Here is a 27,799-nt window from a genome sequence, read left to right on the forward strand (position 1 = left end):
TGTTAAAAGTGATAACTGAATGTGTTACATGTCTGACATATTGTACTTTCAAACACAGTACTGTATGTCCAGTATATAAAAAGATTTGTTCTGCAGTAAAAAGCAAAAATAACATTATCTGCATTTCAGCTATCTGTGTGCATTTGTCTGGTTATTAGTCTGTATAATCGAGAGTTTGCTATGGTAGTAATAACAACAACGTCTTAGGCCATGTGATCACTGGTAAACGACATTTCATACAAGTTGAGAGGATGCGAAGGCATTTCTTTCCCCTGTTACTTGCCCAGAGTCTGTCAGTAACAGAACGGTAGTTGTTACCTCTCATACTGCATCCCCCAAGTTGTACACACAAGAAAATAAAATATTAAATAAAGTACATAAGTGAATATAAAATACAGTGACACAAGTTTGACAATTACATGTTTGTATATATTTTAGTGTCGTTCTTACAATATTTCCAACTAATAATTAAATTAACAAATGTTAGTTTGTATTATGAAGTCAGGGGGGAGTGACACGGTGCAGATTGTCCCGTTGTGTATGCTATAGAATAGCAACTAGTGGTGAAGAAAACATTATCTTCTGCTGTCAGTAGCTTTGTAATGTGCCAGTTGATATAAATAGCAATGAAATGAAATATTAACGCTTAGTAGAGGCTTTCGAAATATAGATTACTGGTAAACATTTTCAATAATAAAATTTTGTCACTGTATTGAAAGTCAAGTAGTCGAACATTAGTAAGATAGACAGTAGCAGCTTCCCCTTCACTGATGGTAGAGAGTGTGAGTAGAGGGGAAAGCCTATCAAGCAAACTGAAATGGGGTTTAGTAATGATGGGTTTGGTATGTAACAATCATAGTAGCACTGTGGAAATGTTATGTTTTATTTAACGACGCTCGCAACTGCAGAGGTTATATCAGCGTCGCCGGATGTGCCGGAATTTTGTCCCGCAGGAGTTCTTTTACATGCCAGTAAATCTACTGACATGAGCCTATCGCATCTAAGCACACTTAAATGCCATCGACCTGGCCCGGAATCGAACCCGCAACCTTGGGCATAGAAGGCCAGTGCTATACCAACTTGCCAACCAGGTCGACAGCACTGTGGATGATCAAATTAAAAAAAGTAAAAATACACTGTCATCAATATAAGTTCATATTAATTTTATTTCCACATATGTTAATATACAATACAACATGATCACTAAATCAGTTACACTTCAAATAATCGTATATATAGGCCTAAAAACTGTGAAGTGCTCCTTTAAGGTTTAGTAGAGTCCATGCTGAGGAGGACTGCCAAACATATCTATCCAAGAAGGTGGATATTCCCAACTGCAATTGGATGGAACCTGAAAGGAGTCACATAAATCAGGAATGAATGTCTACAGAAACTGGTTCGATTACACCACCTATCTACTCATAGTATTAACAGTGCTCAGTAGGTATGTTTAATGTAATACGATGGTGTGGTCATTTTCTATTATTGCTTATATGTAGTAAATATTATACTTCGGAGTAATTTTTACGTACAGCACTTTATAAAGTCTCCCAGTTCAGAGAAAACTTCATACAAATTATCAAAATTCCGTGATACCAAGTAACTCTATGAGCAGAGGTGCCAAATTTTCAAGTGGGTTATTAGTAGAGCCAGAGCCTTCTTCAGTTAGAAGCCGGAGCATGGGTAGGTTTGGCAATGCTGAGTGGAGGTGGGAGATTCTTTTTTTTTTATTTTTTTTTAGTAGGTTATTTTACGATGCTTTATCAACATCTCTGGTTATTTAGTGTCTGAATGAGATGAAGGTGATAATGCCGGTGAAATGAGTCCGGGGTCCAGCACCGAAAGTTACCTAGCATTTGCTCATATTGGGTTGAGGGAAAACTCCGGAAAAAACCTCAACCAGGTAACTTGCCCTAACCGGGAATCGAACCTGGGCCACCTGGTTTCGCGGCGAGGGAGATTCTAAAGTGATATTGTTGTAATTGTGTTGCTCATTGCTTCCGTTGTAAGTAACATGTAATTTTTCAGTATTACTTTATGCACAAAGGTAAGATCAAAATTCAGAGTAGTGATGTAAATTATTACGGATTCGAAAATAGTGTTTTATTGCAATCAATTAGCTATACTTCAAATACGGCGTAAGTAGGCTACTTACATACAAAGATTGCCACTTAAAATAATTACAAAAAAAACATGTTTTTTATTGATATCACAAAGGAAAATACATAAAAAAGATATTCCTTGCACCGAAAATAATAAAATCAATAATGCAGTATTCTTAAGTTCCATTCGATTAACAAATCTTTGGCTAGCAAATTGACAATGTTTTGCAACTTTATAGTGTTTCACCGGTAACGTGAAAGGTCTAGGATATCATATACATTTTAATTTCATGTGATTATCTGTCGTGCTTTTCTGTAAATATTTCAGATGTCCAGGAAGTCAGTTTTAGTTTGAATCTGGCCAGTCACCATAACAATATTGTCATCCTAAATTATTTGTTATAAACTTTTTAAAATATAATTTTAAATAAATATAACTACAGAAAACAATCTAAGAATGTAAATTATGTAAATAAAATAAAAATGTAAACAGAGGAAACTACTGACATATAATATTATATGAGGATGTAAATACAAACTTCTTCTTACGATGTTGGATGACGTATATACGTCCGTTAATATGACATATTACTGAATATTTAAATACTTATATAATCACAATCATGCCATGGTAGGAAGTCGCAGGTTCGAATCCCGCTCGAGGTTGTGGAATTTCTCTTTCATACCATGGCATGATTGTGATTATATAAGTATTTAAATATTCATTCAGATGTAAATACAGTTAGCCCAAGTATAAAGATCTATAAAAAAATGAAGAAATATACCTTGAAAATAATACTTAACAAAACACATCATTATCTATTAAGTATGTCCCAATTAGCGCAAGCTCAGTGAACTTTAAATCCTGTAAATACGAAGTGAAAAGAAACATGTTTATAAGTAATTTATTACAAAAGAAATAATATTAATAGACAGACCTTAAAAACCAACAAAGTGAGTGCATGCATCTACAAATTATAGGTAGTTCTGATGTATAGCAGGCATTCCGATTCTTCAACTAAACTGCAACATTTATGGGATCACAAAACAGCTGTTTACAATGAACTTGAAAACAACACTGAAGACTTATTTCAAAGGGGAGTCATTGAGAGGCACAATTAGTACTTCAAATAAAACTTTCTTTAATGATTTATATTTTACTTGTCCACTTCAATTTCTAAAATCTGGAACTATGGCCCAATTTGCATCTATTCTAGATCCATTTATAAAATATTCAGGAAAATTATTGCATTGTCAAGCTGAAAATTCCTCTTCAAGTCTTTGTTTTCTTTCATTAACCAAATTTGAGGATCTTCGAATAAAATATGAGATAAATATGAACCATGTTTTCTGTGTGAAATATCTAGGCCTACATTTTCTGCACGCTTAAGAAATTCATCAATTTTAAATTTCGTTACACATTTTTTCCTCCTTTTTTTTCTGAAGGAAAAATATATATCTATATATTTTGCCGTGATAAATTTACTTTTCTGCAGTAATTCTCCTTTTGGCCATAATGGGGTTGGGGAATCTATAATACTCATAGTTGACATCTCTGTCTACGAGATAATAATGGCACGAAAGAGGTTCAGGGTTCAATACAAATAAACAAACAAAAAGAAGAAAGTAACAAAAGAAAATAAGTAAACTCTAAGGACATAGGTGCTCGAGTATGAAGTAATCCAAGAAAGTCAATACATAAACATTATATGATTGGAAATATCTATTATCAAGAGAGACAAATTGCACAGGCTCTGAAAAATTTTACAGGATGGGTGACATGTATGTAAATAGATTATAATCCCAAATTACAATCAAAGTGAGTTAAATTTGTCACAATGTATACTTATTTCTGCTGGCACCAATGACTTCATTCCAAGTAAACTCGAAACAATATACTCCATTACACACTGTACATGATAAAATTAAAAGCTTTCACTTAAAACTATTTTGCACGATTGAAGTACTCACAAGATTCAACCATTGATTAACATGATTGCACAGAAGAAGGGCATCTGGAATATTGTCACCTTCTGAACAGTATTTCATAAGAACAGCTGCAGGAACGCATCTTGAGATGCTGCATATAAAACAACAACACCAAACATTATTAACAAACAAAATCTTTTCTACTGGTATGTGATACCAGTATAATGGTGTTAGGTTATTACATAACAAAACGAAAAAATACGTGGGCCTATAATTTGGTTCGTATCGAAACCTGCCTTCAAAGTGGAGTATTAAGGCTTGTCTCCACTATTAAACATTTAACAACAACATGTTAAATGTTAAATTGTTTACTGTTAACATCCCAACACGTTGATTGAACATGTTAATGCTAATTTCATTTAACACTTTGTCCACACTGTTAAACATGTTAAACTTGACTGTCTTTGCGTAGTCCACCATAAACAGTCTATGAGATTTTAATATAGATAGTGTTTTATTTTCAAACCTTGGAGAATGGACTCAGATGATGATATGACTTTTGTAATTGCCTCTATTGCTTGTTACAAGGCTTTGAAAAGGAAGAAAATGAGAATGTGGATGCGGCAATATCTTAGTAAAAGACACTATGCAGGATACATTCTAAACGAGCTTAAAGTTGAATACAGTATCATTTGGATTCAAAAACTTGCTGAGAAATGTCAGAACACGATTTTTAATATAGTGCTGCAAAAATACTTCCTGTTACATCAAAGAAAGACACAATTTAAGAGCAGGCATTTCATCTCAATTAAAAAAATTACAGCGTGATTGATTATCATAGGACCTACGACATGATAAATGTTAAAGGAATGGGTAATATCGTATAATTATTCTTTCCGAAGTTTTACGAACGTTAACATACATCACCAAATACGACCATTACTGACGTCAACATAGCATTAACGTTTAACGTACAATGAGAGTGCGAAAACTCTCTATTGCATTCTCGAGAACAGTCAGCCTTCTTAGTTTTGCCCATGTATTCTTTTGCAGACACATCCCACAAACAAGGCCTTTCCATCAGTGCATTAATTTTATTCTAATGTATTTTCTTTCGTCCACTCCATTACTTCGAACAGCTTACAGCCAACACCAAGGACCAATGATAGTTTAAAAATGATCAAGATATGCGCCACAAAATCGGAACTTATAGTTGTTGCTATGGAAACTGTACAAACTTTGCCGAACTGTACCAACGCTGCACGAGCAAATGAATTGACTTGACACGTTTTCCATTTCTGCTGGAAAACACGCCAACATGTTAAAAGTGTTAAATTCAACATGATATATTTAACATGTTGTTGTTAAATGTTTAATAGTGGAGACGAGTCTTTATGTTGAAAATAAGCAAAAATTATACTAAATCTTGTAACGCAAGTGAATGCCTAGTTTTATTAGATAGAAAAAAACATATGTCCACTGATATCATCCATTTCATTCTTGGATTCAATTTCACGGGTTAAAATATTGCATTAATTCATTTCTAACACAAACATAATTCATCTATGGTTTTGAGCCACCTTTCAGACAGTACCGTGATTCTACCTGAATAGAAGTCCTCATTTCTTTAGTGTAAACAACTCGCAGATCTCCATCCAAATTTCCTCAATATCTAAAAAGAAAAATTTTCATAAAGAAACTGAGCCATGCATTGAAACAGGGTCAGGAGAATTTGTCGGACATTTTAAGAGTCAGTTCTTGGATTTTACACACACTGGTTTCAGCAATATTAGGTCAGGCATCATTCTGCTGCAGTAGTATCGAATTCCAATTAACTAATGCCAGATATTTCTGGAACAAAACTGATAATGCGCTCAAATGTTCCAACAAAGCCAAACATCAAGAGTGCGCCAATTTGGAACCACCTAAAAATTTATATCCTTGTACTCTTAGTTCCATGGTCTCATCTCTCAATCACCAATTCCATCAATGCAAGATAAAGTGCTGAGATCTAAAAAAATTATTGAGTAGTGCTAGTGAAATTACATTGGCGAGAAAGGTAAAATTTACTCTCTTAAGATGCATGTTAAACTTCGGATACGATTTCCCTTAACTTCACTTTTTGTTACATTCTCAGATGAAAATGTATATACATATTTAATGATCAAAGATTAGGCACATGAAATTTAGAATACATTCTTTGGACTACAAATAAAACATTTCCCTGGATCAAAATTCTCCATTAAGTCAAACTAAATTGGAGAATTGGAGTTATATGCCCATTACACAAGAAGGGTGACCAGATGATTTGCTCTAATTATAGAGGAATAACGTTATTAAATACCACTTATAAGATATTCTCCAGAATCTTACATAACAGGCTATTACCATACACAGAAAGGGCCATAGGAAAATATCAAGCTGGCTTCAGAAGCGGAAAGTCGACAATTGATCAAATTTTTACTTTAAGACAAATTATTGAGAGAACATATGAACAAAATATTGAAACTCATCACTTGTTTGTTGATTTTTCAACGGCATATGACAGCATCAATAGAGCTGAGCTTTATAAGGCGATGGTAGAGCTGAACATTCCGAAGAAGCTGGTAAGAACTAGTCTCACATGCATGGATGACAGTCAGTGTCAAGTAAAGATCCAATCTGAACTATCAGATTTATTTCAAACAACTAAGGGTCTAAGACAGGGTGACTCACTAGCGTGTCTTTTATTTAATATTGCCTTTGAAAAAGTGATAAGGGATGCAGATATACAAACTAGAAGTACAATACTCTACAAATCATCCCAAATACTGGCCTATGCTGATGATATAGATATCATTGGTCGATCTGAGGAGAATGTTAAGAGAACATTTACTGCTTTAGAAACAGCAGCTCAAAAAATGGGGCTGAAAATTAACGAACAGAAGACTAAGTACATGATTGTTGGATGTAAAAACCAAAAAAGAGACTTGACAACAACAACCCATTTAAAAATTAATCAATATAAATTTCAGAGGGTCTCTAGTTTTGTATATCTGGGCTCCTTAATCAATGACACTAATGATATTAGTGAAGAAATTGATAGAAGAATTCAAAATGCTAATAAAGCATATTTTGGATTATTGAGGCACTTTAAGTCAAGACTTCTTACAAGGGAAACAAAGTGCAATATTTATAATGTTTTGGTAAAACCTGTATTAACATATGGCAGTGAAACGTGGACCCTGTCAAAGACTCATATGTCAAGATTGAGATCCTTTGAAACCAAAATTCTAAGGAAGATATATGGCCCAATATGTGATAATGGAGAATGGCGAACAAGATACAACTTTGAACTTTACCAACTATATAAGTCCCCTGATGTGGTTACAGTCATTAAAATATCAAGATTAAGATGGGCAGGACATGTGCAAAGGATGGCAGATCATGAGATACCCAAGAAAGTTATGGGGAATAAATTTGAAGGAAAAAGGAGTGTAGGACGACCAAGACTGCGATGGAAGGATGGAGTGTTAGAGGATCTAAAGAAAGTGGGAATTAAAGGATGGTGGTTGGTTGCCAGGGACAGAGATGCATGGAAGAGAGTTCTAAGGGAGGCCGAGGATCAATTTGGGCTGTAGCGTCGATGATGATGAAGTCAAACTGAAGGAAGAATTTTTTATGTAAAAGAAATGTAACATTTTTCCTTACAATGTAATTTCTTAACTTAGTTTATAATTTCGAGGACATATCGAATCCATTTCAGACAGGGCGACAGGCAACATTTAAAAGTAAAATGTCAATACAATTCCGACTTTATCCTTAAAATTTGTTGAGACATATAAATATAAATGAATTATTGTATTGGGAAACTATTTTTTTTTACGAAATTTAGGTTCCCAAATTGAATATATTTTGTATAAGTTGCTACAACTATGAAATTTCTATACATAAAAAATAAAAACGTTAAACCAAATTGACAATCCCCTATCCTTAAAATAAACATTACCACAGCAAACCTATACTTAAAATAAATATTATCATAGCAACTATTTACATAACATTAATGAAGATATGCGACGCTTAATTATAAGAGAATGAAACTAACAGGAAAAAATAGGTAATTATTTATGAAACAGCCTAATGTATAACATGAAAGTTGATCAAAACTTGAATTGCATCTTTTTCAGATGGATTTACCTTTATAATATTGTACAACGATGTGTTATTTTGCTTCAAAATTTAACCACATATTTATTACTACACTTTGAACTATCTCTCTTTCTTCACTTACAGCTCTTGTCCTGACTGTAAAAGAAGAGTTGAATTTCTGACTTAAATTTATTGCATGGAGTCAATAAACAATACTTAATCAAGATTTTTTAGTTAAAAATAGTCAAATTCTTAAGTATGCATTACGTTTCAATATTCATTCTGTAACAAAGTGCTACTCTTTCTTTTTGAATTTGGCATAATTCAATAAAAGGAATTATGCTGGCAAAATGTCACATGTTATATTACTGTATTTTTAGTGCAGTGAGTAGGTGAAACATACGTGGCGTATTTCTTATGTAGACCCTTTGACTCGGAAAGTGGTCACTGCTCAGAGACTAAGTCCCACCTCTGAATAGCTCGGGAATTATTGGGTATGCTGTGTTTACACTCATGTGTTTTGCATAGATACAAAGCCCAGATTTTGTAATGAAAAGAAAGAGTTCTATCGCTAAGCCAAAAAGGCTTCGTAGGAAATATACCGTTTCGTGACATACATATACAGCACTGCTATGACTTGATTTCATCTTTGGACCTCGATGCTTAATATATTCTCTTGTGAGTCTCGCTTTAACCCATCACGCAACAAGAGAGCGACCATTTTTCATGTCAAAGGGTGTACATCCGTAGTGCTTAGAAATATTTTACTGAATTAACTCTTCCTTCCTTTTAAAAATGACGAGCAATTCAGTAGGTATGTACAGTATAATTTATGTCTATATATGTACAGTAGCATGCAAATTAATCCGAACAACGTAATTAATTATGCAAAAACACTCAAACGGGATAAAAAAAAGGATCTAAGACATACCTCAGTAATCTATGTGGCCTCCCTTGTTCCTAATAACAGCTCTGAGACGATTTGGCATGGATTCCACTAATTTCCCACAAATATTCTTCATTTCTTCATCGTGAAACCATACAACAATGAGGGCAGAAATCATCTTCTCCTTTGTAGAACAATCCATTTTTTGCATTCTTCTTTTGCAAATTGACCACAAGTTCTCAATGGGGTTGATGTTGGGTGAGTTGCCTGGCCAGGGGAGTACCTGAATATTCTTCTTGCTGAAGAATTCTGTAGTTTTTCGAGACGTATGGCATGGTGCCAAGTCTTGTTGGAACATACCTCTGCCATCCGGAAATGATTTTTGCAGCTGGGGTACGATTCTGGTTTCCAATAAGTGAATATATTTGTCAGAATTCATCATTCCCTTGATAGGTATTAATGCTCCAGGCCCTTCATGTGTAAAACAACCCCAAAACATTACTTTATTTGGGTGCTTGTTGGAGATGAGCTGCTGTTACTTTTTCGAATCCTTTCCGTATGTAAGAAACACGGTGGCCGTGGACCTCGAAATGAGACTCATCGGAAAAAAGTACATTCTTCCAGTCATTCACTGTCCAGTGTTGATGTAATTTTGTCCACATTAAGCGTTTTTTGCACATAACAGGGGTTAGCAGTTGCTTCTTAATAGGCTTACGAGCCCTTCGTCCAGCTTCCAAAAGCCTACGCCGCACTGTTGTGACGTGAATATTCGCCCCAGTGGTAGCCATTAACTCGCGGGTTAAGTCGACAGCAGTTAGTCTAGGATTTAATTTACTTTTCCTGACAATTAAACGATCACCTGCAGGTGAAGTCTTCCTTTTCCAGCCACAGTTTCCTTTTTTCTGGGGTGTGATGGATCCAATCTCCCTGTATCGTTTTATGATCGAATTAACAGTAGCCAAACCGATGTGACATTCTGCAGCAATTTGCCTCTGTGTCATAGAAGAATGGTCTGCTAATGTTATAATTTTAGACCGTTTTCGTGGAGTTGTATCCATTTGTGAAGATGACAGAATGTACACAGGATTGCAGTATTAAGTCTTCAACACAACTGAAATGCTTATAAGTATAAAACGACAGGCAAAATGTCACATATTATAAAAAAAATAATGACAGACCTTCAACAATGGAATTACACGTACTACAGATGTCAATTAAAGCGGTATGAGCAGCTGTGAGGCCAACAATGACAGAAAATATAAAAATATGTCGTGTTCGGATTAATTTGCACGCTACTGTATATAGAGTTCTTAAGGTTTTTGTTCCTACCTATAATTTTATTGCGACAAATACAAAATTCATCATTAGTTTGCTAAGCATTTTAGTAGTGGTAACCAAGCCGCCTTCCTAGGAAGAGGCCCATGCCCCGAGGGGACATTATGGGCTGAACATGAACTTGAACTTGATGTATATGATCTGATGAAATTGTAAAACTTACCATGCATTAAAAAGCTTAGAAGAAATTCCACCTCCATACATTGAAATTTTTTTCAGTTCTTCTGTTGTATCACAAATAACAACTGAATCATCTTTTAGGCTTGATGATGGCTTGTCTATGATTGACCTAAAAATCAAATTATGCATAAGTAATGGAATGAATATATAGTTATACGATTAAACTGGTACTTACTGTAGAATCTAACAATCTGCTCTCAACATCTGAAGCACAAATCAGAAAACATTACTACAAATAAATAAGCAGTCTTACTAAGTCAGGACATAAAGGATGCATTCAACAAAAATCAACATACTCTAGCTGTATTTGTAGACTTCAGACCAGTCGGATCAGTACATGACTATTTGCAGATGCATCCTAATAAAGATGTTACAAGATTTTGGTATGAAGTCTAATATGTTACGCTGGATCTCTGAATTTAGAGTATAAAGATTCTGTGCTACAACATGTGACCCAGCAACTTCTAAATTCAAACATATGCACCTAGTCTTTCCTCAAGGTGATCTCTGTCCCAAAGCAGAAATTAATGTTTCATAGGAAAGAGATAATTAGTATCCTCATTTAATAATGGCAGTACATAGGTAATGAATTTAAATTATTTATTTTCATATAATGTTTAAGGGAATGTGTCTCAGTACAATAGACTGGAGCTGTTATATTTCACGGTCTACAACACGAAGTAATTCTGACACTTTTACAGAGCCTATTTCTGAAATCATTTCGCCTTTCTATTAATATTGGTCCGGTTCCGAAGTTACCTCTCATTTTAAATGTAATACATAATTGTGATCGAGGCTTCAGCTCGTCTGCACCTCCACCTCACCAAAAGCAGACAGAACACACATGAAACAACTATTAAGATCAGTTATTTGTCTTGCAAACATACAAATTGTGCTTCCAATATTCTGTATTATAAGCACTGTGAATTAATAAAATAGTTCTTTGGTGAATGTTTAATTAGTAAAATTGTACTAGCACTGTCAATTATTCAGAAACTGGCCCATGTCAGTAAATATAACTCTAACAATATATACATTCCTGTGGAAAGAGGAAACAATTTACAAAGTATAGTGAAGTGAAGCTTTAAAAATGTTGAAGTAAAAGGCACTGGGTAATTTTTTTTTTCCAACTCATCTACTTCATTTACTCTTCAGGTAGTTATATTTTGGTTCCAAGAGGTTCCAATTTGACGAAATAATTCGAGAATTGCAGAATACTATTTTTTTTTACATTTAATTATTTTGTTATTAATGAATTACTCTTACGAAGCAATGACATTTCAAATTATTACCATGTATTAATTGAGAAAGCAGATATACATAGGTTGGATAAAAAGTTATGGCAACACTGCTGTCACGTGACGATGGTGCGTTCGAGAGCTGCCAGCTGTGGGGACATGAACAAGGACTGTTAGATGAGTTAGTGCAGCCAGCAGCGACAGTACCCTGTCAATCTACTGCAGTGTGTAGAACAGTGACTTTCATAGGGATAGTGCAAGCACCCTAAGACCATGTTTACAAAACTAGAGCAATGTTCCTGGATCAAAATTGAAGTGACACGAGATCGTAGTGCACAAGAATGTTTTCAGGGACTGCATGAAGCATGTGCCGATGCAGCGTTGCCATATCGCACAGTGGCACGATGGGTTAAAGCATTCGGGGAAGGCAGGGATGCCATTCAGGACAACCTTCGTACAGGACGACCCCGCGTGGAGGACAACACAGTTCAACTCCTTGCTTCCCTGTTGGATGCTGATCGCCGATGGACTGCATGTAAGTTAGCAGCAGAAGTCAGAGTATCCCACAAAACTGTGCTCCACATTCTGCAAGACATTCTGGGGTACTGCAAAATTACAGGTCGTTGGATGCCCCATGAAATTTCCGAGGTTTAACAACGGCACCGCTATGCAGTCGCACAGGCCTTGTGAGACCGGTACCAAAGGAAAGCTGACGACTTTCTTGGACGAATCATCGCTTTGGACGAAACCTGGGCTCGCTCATACGAACCAACCAAACATGAAACGTCGATCAAATGAATGGAAGCATCCAGGTTCTTCTCGTCCGAAGAAAGTGCACCCTACACAAAGTGCTGTGAAGGTGATGTTCATTGTGGCGTATGACATTGATGGGGTAATACCTCCAAGGCAGATGGCAAACGCGGACTACTACTGCAGGTTCCTGCAGCACCACCTTCGTCCAGCCCTCAGGAGAAAACGACGACACTTGGTGGTACAGAATCCCATCATTCTTCATGATAATGCAAGGAGTCACACCACTGCTGCTGTCAAGGACCTCTTGTGCCGCTGGCAATGGGAGATTCTGGAACATCCACCGTACTCACCCGATATGAGTCCATGCGATTACGATCTTTTCACCAAAGTGAAAGAACCACTGCGAGGGAACCGGTACAATACCAGAGATGAACTTATCTGTGCTATAGGGCGGTCAATACGGAACATCAACAAAGATGGATGTGCTGATGGTGTACGACGCCTTCCAAACATTTGGAAAAAGGTAATAAATAAGGGGGACGACTATATAGAACGTACGTAAATGTTGTTCCCCTGTGAATAAAGCCATGTCAGAAATATTGAACTGTTGCCATTACTTTTTATCCAGCCCTAGTATATCATTAGCTGAATCCATTTAAACAGTGATAATATTCTTTTACATAAGAGACTAAACATTTACGTTTGAAATACTGTTAATTATTTACTCTTACTGCACAATGGCATTTCAAACTATTATCATGTACTAATTGAGAAAGCAGATATCTCTCATTACCTGAATTCATTTAAACAGCGAGGGTTACAAGGAGTAGTGAAGTGCATTCCATAACCTCTCCTACTTAAGTTCTATCTTCACCTTCCTGTGGTGCAATCTGTTTTTAAGGAACAAGGCTCTGGGAATCAATAAAAAAAATTTAAGAACTGCCATTTCAGCATGCTGACCTGCCATGACATGCATAAGCATCCCGTAAGTGGTGAAGAGGGGATATGGTGGGTGGAGTTGTCTGACAATCCTCCCATCTATGCCATATGGACCTGTTAACCAATGGCAGGTGTAGTCCTCCAAACAGTTTGGGCGTTGTTTGTATGTAATGTAACAGCCATAACATAAAAATATGGTGCCTACATTAAAACAGTTGTACTATTTGCTACATCACTCTCCTATATAAGACAGCAAGAGAGTTAATTGCCAAGAACTCAGCATTGGTTAACAACAACAAAATTTAAACAGTGATAATATGGTTTCAAATAATTGACTAAACACTTACGTTGGAAATACGTCATATTTTCTCGCAACATTAGATGTTGCCACAAATTTCACTGGAGGACCAGCAATTTCAGTATCATTCCTGGTATGGTCAAAAATGCCTGTCAGAATAATCACTTTATCAATGCAATTATCCTGTATCCATTCAATTAGTTTCTGGACAAAATCTTCACTTGTTCTCTGTAATAAGTGATAATACATTTGTTAGTAAGAGGAAAAACTAGAGAAAGGTTTGAAATGTCACAGCTATTCTTGTGTACATCCTCTGCAATTTCATATTTTACTACAAAGTAATTCAAGATATAAGTATGCATGCAAGAAACGTGTCGGTCTCAAGGAACGAAATGTCCAAATTATTCAAAACAGACGCGAAAATTAAGCATCCTTGTTCGAATTAAGCAAAATGACATCACTCATGGACAATACATCAATGTATTCTGTGTTAAACATACCTGCATAATAGGTGACCGGATCTGGAAGATAACCAGCTTAAATTGTTCTGAATAGAATACTGAAATAGTGAAAAATTTGGGATTTGTTAAAAATATATATAAACAAGTAACATAATATTCTCATAAGTACAAAGAGATATCAGTATAAAGAAATTAATCCAACTTAAAAATTTATGTATATGTACATTTTCCTACCATATAAAGCACTCCTTTTTGATAGCACAATAGACTTGCTGATGGAGTATGAAAGTCATTTTTTTGACCAGTATTTACTCTCTTTTATGAAACGTTAATTATATTCAGTAATTTATTTCAGAAATATAGTAATAATAATAATAATAATAATAATAATAATACTAATATTATAACATTAACGTATTGTAACTTGCAAAAACACGACATTTTGTCCTAATTTCGTCGAATTTTGCCCCTTAAAGCAGGCAATTAAATAGTTTCATCTGTTGATTTCGTGAACAGAGTAGGCGCCATACATTTATAAGATATATTAAAAACTAATTAAAACAGGGTCATATTTTTCACTTTTAATAAAGACAATCTCCCTCTGCTTTTAATAAAGACATAATCTTCATGAAAGCCACAAAACATTTCACGATATATTAAAAACTAATTAAAACTGGGTCATATTTTCTGCTTAAAAAAAAAAAAGATACTGAAACTCGAAAACTTCACACCTTTGATTTATGCTGACTATTGCATCAGTCTTCTAACCACTTGTGCCATGGGAACATGAGAACAGATGTAAATTTGCTGTCACGAGTGCATATGTAAAATCACTTCTCAATAGAGATACATTACATATACAGGTAAGGAAAGATGCTGATTACTAGTGTGAATCATGCTTGTCCAGAGGAAGTACTCCGATTAGAAAATATATTTGTTTGGGCAGCAAGTTTTTCTGTCCTAAGCTGTACACCACGGTACCTTAAAGCGAATTATATATTGTACAGTTGGCTCAAAATAATTGAACACACAGTATTTTATAAGTATCTCTTGTAAATTTGTGCAAAGCTTTGTTCCTGTGCTCACAACAGTTTTCAAAATTTATCTGTTATTTAAACTCAATCCTAAGTCCCTAGGTTTGTTACATCATTTTTGAGAATAAAGTAATTGAATTGTATTAATTCAGTATGCTGCTAGCTCATTTTAATGCATAAAATTGAGAAAATGAAACACATCAATGTTGGTTGAAATATGTACAGCCATTACAGTCTAACATCTGCATGGTGGCACACTGGATCCATGTTATATAGTGCGACATTTAGAGTTTCCAAGACGTTCAGTGCTCGAATCTCAGTTTGGGAATATACCTTTTAATGTTCGATATACATTTCCCATCTTTGCTTATAGCGTTATGGTGAAATTTTTTTACAGATTTTATTTTCCACATTTACTCTTAAACATACTACTCCTATGTTTGTCAGGTTCATCCTAGAATATAGGCTGGGTTTTACCTCTGTGTTTCTTTATACCTCTATTTAGTAGATATTTTAATTAACTATGGAAACAAATCGATACTTCAACATTTTCATGATGGGGATAAAAGCCAATACAAGTAACAGAAAGCATGCCATGATGTGTGCCTGTAAGAAACCAGGATGAACAAATCATAAAATCGCTGCAGGACAGAAGATTTCTGAAATATTTTAAAACGATTCAGAAGATTTCTGAGTTGGTGTTCACTCAGCTCTGAAACATAAATAAAACTGGGACCCACAAAGACAGACCTCATGGTGGATAACTAAGGCTGGTATTCATAGTCAACACTTTCGGTTAAAGTGTCCTTTGGAAGACGGAAAGTATCACTTTTCAGTTGCACAATCGACACTTTGGTGCAAAGGAACACTTTGGATGAAAGTGTAGTTCCGACCACACTTTGGGCCGAAAGTGACACTTTGTAGAAAAATGGCGGACGTCTTGGAAGTTGTCGAATTATTAGAACGTGCGGAAGAGATGGCACAATTAGTGGACAATGTACAAATTAGAGACAGGCCTAAAGACAATCCCGTGGAATTTTATAATGATATAGAATTAAAAAAAACTGTTCTGATTTGATAAAGAAACTTATTGAGATTGCTTATATTTTCGATGACTGGTTGACAAAAACGAATAATAGACGTTTGCCAGTGCCTCCAATAATACAGTTATTGACTGCATTAAAATTCTATGCTACAGATATGTACCATACATTAATATATAGTATAATATTATAGTTCAGGTATTTCTGTAGTAACATTCGTATATTTATAACCTCAATTCGATGAAGTGATAAGTAGGTAGATATGCCTATATAACCTATTTTTTATTACTGAAACGAATTTTTTAACTTAAATAATATTAAACTAACTTCAATCTTATGTAGGCATAACTATCTTAAATTAGCATTGAGAGACCTCACGTGCCTGCCTTCTAAGCAGATTCCATTATTATATTGGGTTTAAAATGATTTTGATTTTTGTTGACGACCTGTATTTTGAGATAAGATTTATCTTGATGTTGATATAATCATTACTGTTTTGATACCGGTAATATATATTTTCATGCCGGTAAGCAACACATCTACTGTCTCTAGTTCATGTCCAGTCATAACCTCACCATGAAAAGAGATCTCATACTATTAGGCCTATTTTGTTTTGCATTGTAGAAACATTTGGCATTCCAAAATATTCCTGAAGAGCAGGCAATAATGGAAACGAGAGAGAGAAAATAGTAGTAGTAGTAGTAGTAGTAGTAGTAGTAGTAGTAGTAGTAGTAGTAGTAGTAGTAGTAGTAATAATAATAATAATAATAATAATAATAATAATAATAATAGCAGTAGTAATGTGTTTATTTCATTCTTTTTTTACTTCTATTCACGAAAAAGACAAAAATGAAAATAACGGAAATAACACGATATATCAATGTAGCAGATACGTATAAAACCTAACCTAACGATATAAATTTAATGATTATATATATATATATATATATATATATATATATATATATATATAAACATACACAAAACTTAACCTACTCAGTCCAACTTAACCAAACTATATAAACTAATAGAATATATGTAGGCTACAAAATCTAACCGAACTATATAAATCAGTGGAACAGATACATACAAAATCTAACTTAGCGACATAAATCAATGAAAAAGATATGTACAGAACCTAATCTAACTATATAAATTAATGGATCAGTTATGTACTGTACAAAACCTAACCTAATTTCACCAGCAGTATCACTAACTATTTAATAAAATGTTATATATCTGAACTGACTGAAATAATCTAAACTATCGGCAACAAAAACTAGAAACTGAGATAAAACAACTCCCCAACTTTAAATATACATTTTCTTTCTCGTGCGATCAATTAGGCTCCCAATTCAAATCACAAGCATTGTAATTTGTAGGTTATACGTCATTAATTTGTTATTGTTTGTTCACTTGTTTTGAAAGGCATTGTGGGACTTCTGTTACCAACCAAATTGTAACTCTACACTTTGCTGGCATAAAGTGACACTTTGTGAAGTGCACTTCTTCAATCGTCTATGAATAGCACTAATATGAAAGAGCCACTTTCGTCAAAAGTGTCACTTTGCAAAGTGGTGATATAAAGTGTCGACTATGAATACCAGCCTAAGAAGCACATCTTTTGCAGGTGATAGGAGCACAGGACTATTATAAACAAGCATAATAGAAGACATTCAGCTACTTAAACTTGCGTGGAAATTAACCAAATCAGGGAGCAATCCATATCTGTATCAACAGTGAAAAGTTGTTTGTGTGAATTAGGCTTGTTTGGACGCATCATCCTAAGGAAATCTCATATAACATGTAGGCGTAAACTTAAGAGACTACGCTGGGGATAAACAACATAAGAGCCAGACCAATGTCCAGTGGGAAAAGGTACTCTGGACAGAGGAGTCAAAATTAGAAAATTTTGGTTCATACTGTCACCAGTATGTCTGTAGTAAACCTGAAGAGAGAGTAAAGCAACCAAGAGTAAAATATGGAGGGTATAGTTTTATGATTTCGGGATGTTCTGGGAGCAACCAAACTGGAGAGCTAGTGAGAGAGAGAGAGAGAGTGTTCTGAAGGAGAAGCATCATCACATCCTGTAAAGATGTGCAGTGCCTTCTGAAATACAGCTGATTGGAAAACTACAATATTCTTTCTGCAACAAAACAATTACCTGAAACATACAACGGAGCTTTGTAAAAATGTATACAGCAAGAGTCCTAAAAGCAATGACCTGGCCTCCACAGTCATCGAAATTACCTCCCATTGAGCTGCTATGGAACGAACTGGAGTGGAAAGCAAAACATGCAAAACAGACGTAGCCAAACAACAGAGGAAATTTCGCAAAGCTGCCTTCAAGCATGGAGGTTTATAAACACTTAAGAGTTACAAAAATGCCACACATCTGTACAGTTGTAATTAGAGTAAGGGAAGGTCACATTGACAAACTTTTTTTTTAAGTACCGTATGGTCATAGAAAATGTTGTATTTGCATGTTCTGAAACAATGTTTACATTTTGTCAAACTCATATATTGGTAATATAAATATTTATAGGAAATAGTCTTCATACTGATTTCCCACAAATTATATATAAAACCTCATTAAACAAGCTAGCAGTGTTCATTTCATTCTTAGAAGGACATTTAAAACTTTTGGCGCTCATGTATTTATGTATAGATATGGAAATTAAATTTGGAGCGTCCTTATTGTATAAGTTTCCCTTACAACGCAGTGCGCATATGCAGCAAACAAGAGCCCTTGCTACTTATGGACAGTCATTCGAAATTGTTGCCTACATACAGGTGGACTCTCATCAAGACTTGCTCCAAATTTTAATTCTTTATCTGTACATATAATAGTACATTATGCAACGAGCCTATAATGATAGTAATTAAGAAGCAAGTATGGATGTTTATGAAACGAGTGCAAGTGAGTTTCATAATTTTCATACGAGCTTCTTAATTACCATTATAGGCGACTTTCATACGACTTTTTATGCTCGACCATATTTCTAACTTGAAATTATTCAGATGTATACATTTTATTTGTATCTGACAAGATCGGAAGTGACCTTGTTCTAGGTCGTGAATTGTGAGATGTGCGCAGACGCGAAAGTATTGATTTTTTTCCGAGGAACAATAATGTCATTGACCTTGGTGTAATCCCGTTAAACTTGGTATAACCTTGATTATTGAATTCGACATTGAAAAACGAGATGACAAATTGAATTTATTTGAATATTATTTACAATTAACGCTAATTATTATAGTAACAGAACATAACCTTCTGCGACAGTATTGGATATCCAGCCTCCGTGACTTTTCGCTAATTCTCTTTCGATTGCATATCCGAGAATAATCGATACTTGCGGTTTTATAACGGTACAAAGCTGACTTGTCATTGGCTGAACATCTGTAAGCTGAGTTGTCATTGGCTGAAAACACCTGTACTTTAATGAGTAGGTGTACTTTAATGACATGCATTAAAGGACTGCTACCAGGTGTATAATTACTACATTTCGGCATGGTCGAGCATAAAGATAAATATTAAACAAAAAGTCTGGAAAAAATGGTGTACAGAATTAATGACTGTACAAGTAAACAGACAGAACATTCTGACAGCAATAATGCTGAAAAAGCTGTGTGTGAGAATCTTGAACTCTATTTTGCATCAAAATATTTTCTCTGTTCTTCACACAATAAAAAAGTATAAGGTTGTTTACAATTCTTAAATAACGAAAAGAAGAAAAACCTTAGTTATGTTTTAACTTTCCTACATTCAAATAAATTCAATACACAAAAGCAAAGCCAGTAATACCATGTCTTATATAACTAGGAAACAAATAGGTATCTTCAATTTCTTTTTTTTTTTAATTTTCTGTGATTCTTAGCAACTAAATTAGATATACGATATTTACTCATAACGTACATTCACATACATTCACCACTTATAGTTAAAGATGGATCGCTGAAGTTGTAAGGATCTCCTCCTACCATAGGCATAATAGCAGAATGCCATACAAGTCCAATCTTTAGTGGCTTCAGTTTGGCGATAAGGAGATCAACAGCAAGTTGTCCAACATTTCCTACAGACACAGAAGGCTGGAAAATATAATAGTGTGCATTAAGACTTCAACATTTTATATGTTCTTACATCAACTAACCTGTTGCAAAAATACTGTTAACCCAGCAAGACTCAAAAGTAGTAAATATCACAAGCGAAAATGTTTCACTGTGTTTATCCTTGAACCATTGCCTTGGCCACTTATATACGTACCTTCCTGGCAGTATATTCGGTAAATTATAGCTTTTCAATTTCATTTTTAACACTGTAACAGTTTAGAGCAACAATATTACTCACTGTATCTGTGATCATATTAACATTGTGGGGTTAACACCATTCCTCTTATTGGGAATTATCTTAGTGAATCATCTCGCCAAAATACAATCTTGCTCTCTTTTTCTTCTTTATATATGGAGTTGAAGTAATAAAATGATGCAGTTTTTAACAACTTATTCCTTGGATAGAGTGCAACAAAAAATTCTATTATTCTGATTTTTACTCTTATTAGGAAAACTGATGAATGATTTATCCCTTTGCAGTTTTTCAATAAAATGGCTGAGTTTCTTCCAAATTAAATGAAGAGATTAACACGTACCATTATTTCCAGCCATTAGGAAGTCAGGCAACCCTACTGCAGTGACTAAGGAACAACACTGCTATTCAGATCTCAGTTCATGTGTATTTACTTTATTGAATTTGGTATTCACAAGAAACTAGTTCGATTAATTAGAATGTGTCTCAATGAAATATATAACAGAGTCTGTATAGGCCAGTTCCTGTCGGATGCTTTTCCAATTCATTGCAGGCTAAAGCAAGGAGATGCACTATCACCTTTACTTTTTAACTTTGCTCTAGAATATGCCATTAGGAAAGCCCAGGATAACAGAGAGGGTTTGGAATTGAACGGGTTACATCAGCTGCTTGTCTATGCAGATGACGTGAATATGTTAGGGGAAAATCCACAAACTACAGTCAACTCTGGATATAGTGAACCTAAATCATTGGTCCTGACCCGCATGCATTAAAAAGTAGATTACTATTTCCGTTTATAGTGAACCCTTGCTTCGGTTATAGTGAACCTTGTATCCTAACAAATTCTTATTTGAAGTTAGACCTTCTTATATAAAATTGAAAGAATGTGTTGAGAACAACATTCTAAGTTTCTTACTCCTTTAGTCAAAGGACAAAGGCAGGATTAGTGATTCCTAGACAATGGCTGTACTGTAAATCCAGGCAACGCGTGACGATCTTGTCTCATTCCACCGTTGAAGGGCTAACATTCTGTTCTCAGGTACTCTACTCTACTGTTATTTCTAATCCTCCACCGTCAAAGGATTGCCTTTTGTTCGAAGAAACATTTCCATTATGACGGACAGCATTGAAACAATGGAAAATGAAATTGCCTTCTTTTATTAAAAGGGGATGGACATTATGTCCAGAGCATAAAAGAAGGTAAGATTTCGATGGCTTTCAAGCTCCATCAACCCTCTCCCAGTTTCCACTAAGTGACCCTGGAAATTCCAAGGCTGTGTATGCAGTGATACCATAACAGAATTTGTCATTTCTACCTGAACTATTGTTCCAACAGTGAATGTACTGTATAAAAATGTCGAAGTGTAAAGTGTTTTCTTTGGAAGAAAAGGCGAATATTATCAGTGACATTGAACATGGTCTTTTGCAAGTGGACGTAGGTCGACAGCATAGTTTAAGTGCTAAATCAATTGTGACTAACAGTATACAGTGTAATTCATTCCCCAAAATTAAATATTTTATTTTCTTGTACACAATTTCATTCATTTCTGTCATTTAAGGTTAGGGGAGAGACACTTCGGATATAGTGAACGAAATATGCAAGTCCACAGAGGTCCACTATATCCAGAGTTGACTGTATTAGGGAAAACACTGGAATTTTACTTAAAGCAAGTAAAGAAAAAGGTTTGAAAATAAATCCCAAAAAGACAAAGTATATGATTATGTCTCATGATCAGAATATTGTATGTAAAGGAAATATAAAAATTGGAAATTTATCCTTGGAAGAGGTAGAAAAATGAAAATATTTTTGAGCAACAGTAACAAATATAAAAGACACTCGGAAGGAAATTAAACGCAGCATAAATATGGTAAATCCTATTATTATTAGGTTGAGAAGCTTTTGTCATCCAGTTTGCTCTCAAAAAACCCGAACTTTAAAATTTATAAAACAGTTACATCACTGGTTATTCTGTATGGTTGTGAAACTTGGACTCTCACTTTGAGAGAGGAACAGAGGTTAAGGATGTTTGAGGATAAGGTGCTTAGGAAAAATATTTGGGGCTAAGATGAAGTTACAGGAGAATGAAGAAAGTTACACAACGCAGAACGGCATGCATTGTATTTCACCTGACTTAATTAGGAACATTAAATCCAGACGTTTGAGATGAGCAGAGCATGTAGCACATATGGGCGAATCCAGAAGCTCATATAGAGTGTTAGTTGGGAGGCCAGGGGGAAAAAGACCTTTGGGGAGGCAGAGACGTAGTTTGAAGGATAATATAAAAATGAATTTGAGAGAGGTGGGATATGATGGTAGAGACTGGATTGCTCTTGCTAAGGCTAGGAACTGATGGTGGGCTTATGTGAGGGCGGCAATGAACCTCCGGGTTCCTTAAAAGCCGTAAGTAATTAAATTCGTGTAGGTGAGCGCTTAATTACAAAATGTGTAATAGGTTTCTGATATATTTTAATACCGGTATATTGTATTGCTCCCTTCAAACTGCAGAAATACATCACTGTAAGAGGCAGATTGCTACTAAAGCACTTAGGCAAGCATGATCCATTGTATACCCCATAAACTGGGAATCAACACAGGAGAGTACAGTGTGTGACCAAATCCTGCTCGCACAATACCACCAATGATAGATAACTACACAATTGATAGCGCATCATTAAATAAACTATAAACTAAACACAGAGGAAGCAGATAGATATTATATTGCCACTAATTTGGTAGGAGTAGGTTGTTATGTATTGTCATTAATCTGATGTCTGGCAAGAGAGGTGAGAAAACCACCGAAAATTTATGTCACATTACCTTACATTGGGGACGTCAATCCTCAATATAAACCCAGATACTTACATACCTGATTCACTGAGCAAAAAAAAGACGAAGTTATGACTATTGTATCTCATTTCTGACTATGATTTTTGTTGTGGCTTCCCGATACTACATACCAATTGTATTATGTCATATTACGACTTCATATGGCTTGGCACTTATGATGGAAGCTTCGGTTCGGCCAAATCTTGTTGTTTAAATAGTTTCATTTATTACACTCATCTAAGCTATTCATCTTATTATTATGTTTGTGTTACTCAGGATACATAGAAGACCTGTTTGGTTACTTGATTTCTGGGTACCATAATGGAAGATTCAATCTTCTGAACTATGCTTGGTTTATCCCATTTAAATATATGTTAGAATACTCATATAAAATAATAGCCTTGCTTGCCCCTTTTGCCACGATTTATTTTCAGGTTTCTTCCAGTCTCTAGATTCCTTCTGGTATCCATCATCTGGTTTCCAGAGGGACAGATAAAAAAGTAATGAATGACGCTAAATTAGACCTTTGGACTTTTATGTTTTAGAAAACCTGAGGCCTCACCTCTACTAATGCAGAGTGCAATTTGGCACATCTGCATGGCTTTAAAATAAAAGAGGAGTAAGTAAATTCAGCAAAATTCTGGACAGAAACGAGTTCGAGTGATATGTGACCATTTAGAATGTGTAATCTGATTTGACAAAATACATTTGAATTTACACTGCTTTGAAGCATAGTGTTAGTTGGGAGGCTGGAGGAAAAAAGACCTTTGAGGAGGCCGAGACGTGGATGGGAGGATTATATTAAAATGGATTTGAGGGAGGTGGGATACGATTACAGACACTGGATTATTCTTGCTCACAATAGGGACCTATGGCAGGCTTATGTAAGGGCAGCAATGAATCTCCGGGTTCCTTAAAAGTCTTAAGTAAGTAAGTAAGTAAGATAGGTACCATGCTTGCTTTGCATGGACACACTGTATTGACTGATTGATTGATTTCACAAGGGCTGGATCTGGAATGGATCCTTGCAAATAGGCCTATATACAAGGATTATATAAGCCTTATGGATGGCACTGGTGACATTCGTTAATCGACATTGATAGATGGACCATACTTCCTTGAGCCTGCAGGTAAGATCCCATTATCTGCTGACGAGCCTGAACCCAGAACCCGGATCTCCAAACTCTTAGAACCTAAATCAGAGTTGGAAACCCATACTATCCCCCATCTACTTTTACTATTACAGGTAATAGATGAAATTAAGGGGAAGTGGAGAGTTTTGGTGAAATGGAAGTACCCCGAGAAAAACCCTCTGCAATGTCTGTTTTATCCCCCACAAATTCCACCCAGACCTGACCAGGGACTGAACCCGAGCCGCCTAGATGGAAGACCAGCACACTAGAATTGTAGCCTATCTACCCACTTACATTTGTGAACTTAATGGAATTAAAGTGATTTTGTCTCAAGTGAAGTGCTCAGTGCGATAAAATAATGTTATACAATAATCAAAATGTCCAATATTTTCTACAATGAAAGACAGCTGGAAACATTGCTGTGACCATGTGAAAAAATTGGAGAACTTTTATTGGGAAACAGATGGCAGATTGCGTCATGTTATCGATAGCATTATAATTTCTAGAGATGGTTTCAGTACTGATAGTTACATTAAGAGTACCAAGTGATAATAATGATAGTGCCAATTCTTTATACAAGTAACGATCAGACATCTCTGTGCATGTCGAACCTGGCAACACTACTGTCACCATGAGCGAAAGGAGAACAACGTTTTCAATTTCGGTAGTAGTATGCGCAACATAGCTCTGTCCTTGTCTCGCTAGTAGACAGTTGCTGCATTCCAACCAGTTATACAGAGCTGGTGGTTACACAGTAGTGCTGCAATTAATGCAACATAAAGTAACTAGTTGTACAACTGCTACTGTTAATGGTCATGGTAACACACACTGTTCGAAAATATCCAAAATTCCTCATTTACATAATTTATTATAGAAATGAAGGAATTGCTTTAAAGAGAAATTCTGGAGATCATTTTTTTTAAATTTGCTTGGTATCAATTTTAATTTTCTTATTTTAAAATTCAGTTACAATAACTGTTTTATTTGTGATCTTTACAAAGCACTGAGAATTCTGTAAAATGCTGATAGGGCTCTGTAACCCTTTACTAATGTTGCTTAGCCTCCCATAATTCAGTCGAGGCCTCCAATTAAATACTAGGGCACAATTAACGTAACAGAAGCTTAACTTACAAAAATCATCGTGCAATCCTTGAAGTTCAGATTTTCTTGCAGATGAATCATGTTCCTAATTTTTGGTAATATTTTTCGCTCAAGCAAAGATTCTGGAAAAGGAAAACAAGAACACAGTTCATTAATGTAGAGCCACAGTCTAGTATATACAGTCACGAAGCTCAATACGTAATAAATATGCATCCATAGATAGTTGCTAACCACTAGGATCGCTACTATCACCTCATCACAGTCAATGCGAAATAGTACCTGCACAGTCTTTTGTTCCTAGTACCCTGTGGTAGAGCTGTATAATATTTTTTAATGCGTCTAGCATTCATCAGGTGAGGTTAGGGTGAAGAATTATCGAATGAGACATGTCATGGTTCAGCTTGAATGGCATATGAATATTTAAATAAAAATAGTTGTGATAGGCCTACATCTTTGCTCAGTTCAGATGATGAAGACGATTAAATCAATTCTTATGTTTTCAACTCAACAAGTACAACAGATATTGAAAAGCAAAAAAGAAAAGTTTTCTACTGTAGAGCTGAGCTCATACAAATTTTTAATGATGAGGAGAAAACCCTCAGCGCACTAGGCAATTATCAAGTAATGAAATAAGCAATTGGGTACAAGTTTGTGTTCCTGTGAGTCTTAAAAAAAAAAAAAAAAAAAGTTCGCTTTTGTAGGATTTATAGATTCACCAACAAGGTGATCTATATCTGATGCATTTTTAGAAAAATTGTTTTCTGTTTTCTTTAAGGGAACAGTGATTACCAGGTTTATGATAATTTAACTGCTGATTGGAAAAATGTCCAAGTACCTTGTTGATATTAAAAGTTCTGAAATTTGTTAGTGAAAAAATATGTTGCTCAATTTTTTCCAATAATCGAGTAGGTATACTTTTGCAAATATTTTAGATTTTAAATTAACTGTAGGCATATAAAAATCAAAATTGTCTCACAGGAACTACCAACATTTTATTTTACATTCTATCCTAGAATACTGCACAAATTGTACAATAGTAACATGTATCTAATTCATAGTTTTCATTGGGCACATCGCTTAATGGCCATTAAATAATATTGTAAATTTCGCAATACCAGAATGAATACATTTTATTGTGATATATGGTAACACGTACTTAAATAGTATTAATCAATGAATGATAATAGAAATATTTTTTCTCTGAAACTGGATGTTCTTTATCGGTATAGGAAACATGTGTATTTTGGTGATTTTTATTTTTTAAGTATTTGTATTTAAATTAGTGGGATATCAGTATTTTGCCCACCCCTGAATGTTGGTACAAGAAAGCCAAAACATCTACTTGATGTCATAGAGCCCAAGAAAGGTACGTAAGGACTAATTAATTGAAATATGTCTCGTCACGTACCTCACTTCGTTTTTTGTGTTAACATTTACAAGTTACCCAAGTGTAAACGACAATAACAACGATCCCGACAGTTTTGTTACAAGAGCAATACGTATAAATTCTAATCAATTACTGCATAGTCATGACACTATTTAACATATTTCACTAAAACATTCACGTTGTATTAGTAGTTTAATACTAGAAACAAAATATATTTAAAATTAGGGATTCCCAAAATTAATAGTCACTATTCCTTTCGAAAAGTGCGATAACACTTCATTGAAAATGTTTATAAGAAATGAATTAATTTAGCTTGCAAACCTTTTCAATTAGACTCAAAATTAGCGCTTACATCCGAAAACACATTACATATGTCGTTCCTTCACTTAAAGCATGGAAGCGCCACGGCCGCAGTGTTGCCAACAAGATTCTTAAAAATCCGCTGTGAAGCCGTGCAGAAACCCCTAAATTGCTATATTGTCAATGTAAAATTATATTATTTTGCCGCTGTGAGTGCTAAAAATACCCACTAAACTAAATAATAGATCATAGAAGATACTGATACAACTCCTGTAGAGAAATGCTGAAAATAACCGTGACGTGTAACTTCCGTACTATTGGCACACCTGAGGCGTATCTTTCTCTCTTTCTAACGCACATGGGAAATTGTTGTTTTGTTGAAAGAAGTATATAACAGGGGAGCACCGAAGCAAAAG

General features: G+C 35.0%; 1 protein-coding gene across 3 annotated transcripts; it reads right to left on the reverse strand.

The window, feature by feature from the left end:
- Nucleotides 1-1,142: 1,142 nt before the first annotated feature.
- LOC138707498 (proteasome assembly chaperone 2) lies at nt 1,143-27,497 on the reverse strand. Of its 3 annotated transcripts, none has more exons than XM_069837005.1 (8): nt 27,405-27,497; nt 25,727-25,818; nt 20,259-20,421; nt 14,292-14,350; nt 13,841-14,019; nt 10,547-10,672; nt 4,074-4,182; nt 1,143-1,351 (listed from the first exon to the last, which is right to left on the reverse strand). In XM_069837005.1, the coding sequence occupies exons 2-8, from the start codon at nt 25,775-25,777 to the stop codon at nt 1,271-1,273; spliced, it is 768 nt and encodes a 255-aa protein (XP_069693106.1). In that variant the 5' UTR covers nt 25,778-25,818; nt 27,405-27,497; the 3' UTR covers nt 1,143-1,270. The 3 variants fall into 3 exon arrangements, with proteins under 3 accessions (XP_069693106.1, XP_069693109.1, XP_069693107.1); XM_069837008.1 differs by having other exon boundaries at nt 27,436-27,455; XM_069837006.1 differs by lacking the exon at nt 27,405-27,497 and adding an exon at nt 27,105-27,251.
- Between the last annotated feature and the right edge of the window lie 302 nt (nt 27,498-27,799).

This window comes from Periplaneta americana, chromosome 10 (genome assembly GCF_040183065.1).
Source record: "Periplaneta americana isolate PAMFEO1 chromosome 10, P.americana_PAMFEO1_priV1, whole genome shotgun sequence".
Lineage (NCBI taxonomy): Eukaryota > Metazoa > Arthropoda > Insecta > Blattodea > Blattidae > Periplaneta > Periplaneta americana.

Bases quoted from the DNA above. Each gene is read 5' to 3' on its own strand.
- LOC138707498 (XM_069837005.1), bottom strand. From the start codon at position 25,777: ATGATTCATCTGCAAGAAAATCTGAACTTCAAGGATTGCACGATGATT. The intron at 20,422-25,726 runs GTAAGTTAAGCT...TATATTTTCCAG, and splicing joins AGGATTGCACGATGATTTTT to CCTTCTGTGTCTGTAGGAAA. The intron at 1,352-4,073 runs GTGAGTACTTCA...GACTCCTTTCAG, and splicing joins TTAATCAATGGTTGAATCTT to GTTCCATCCAATTGCAGTTG.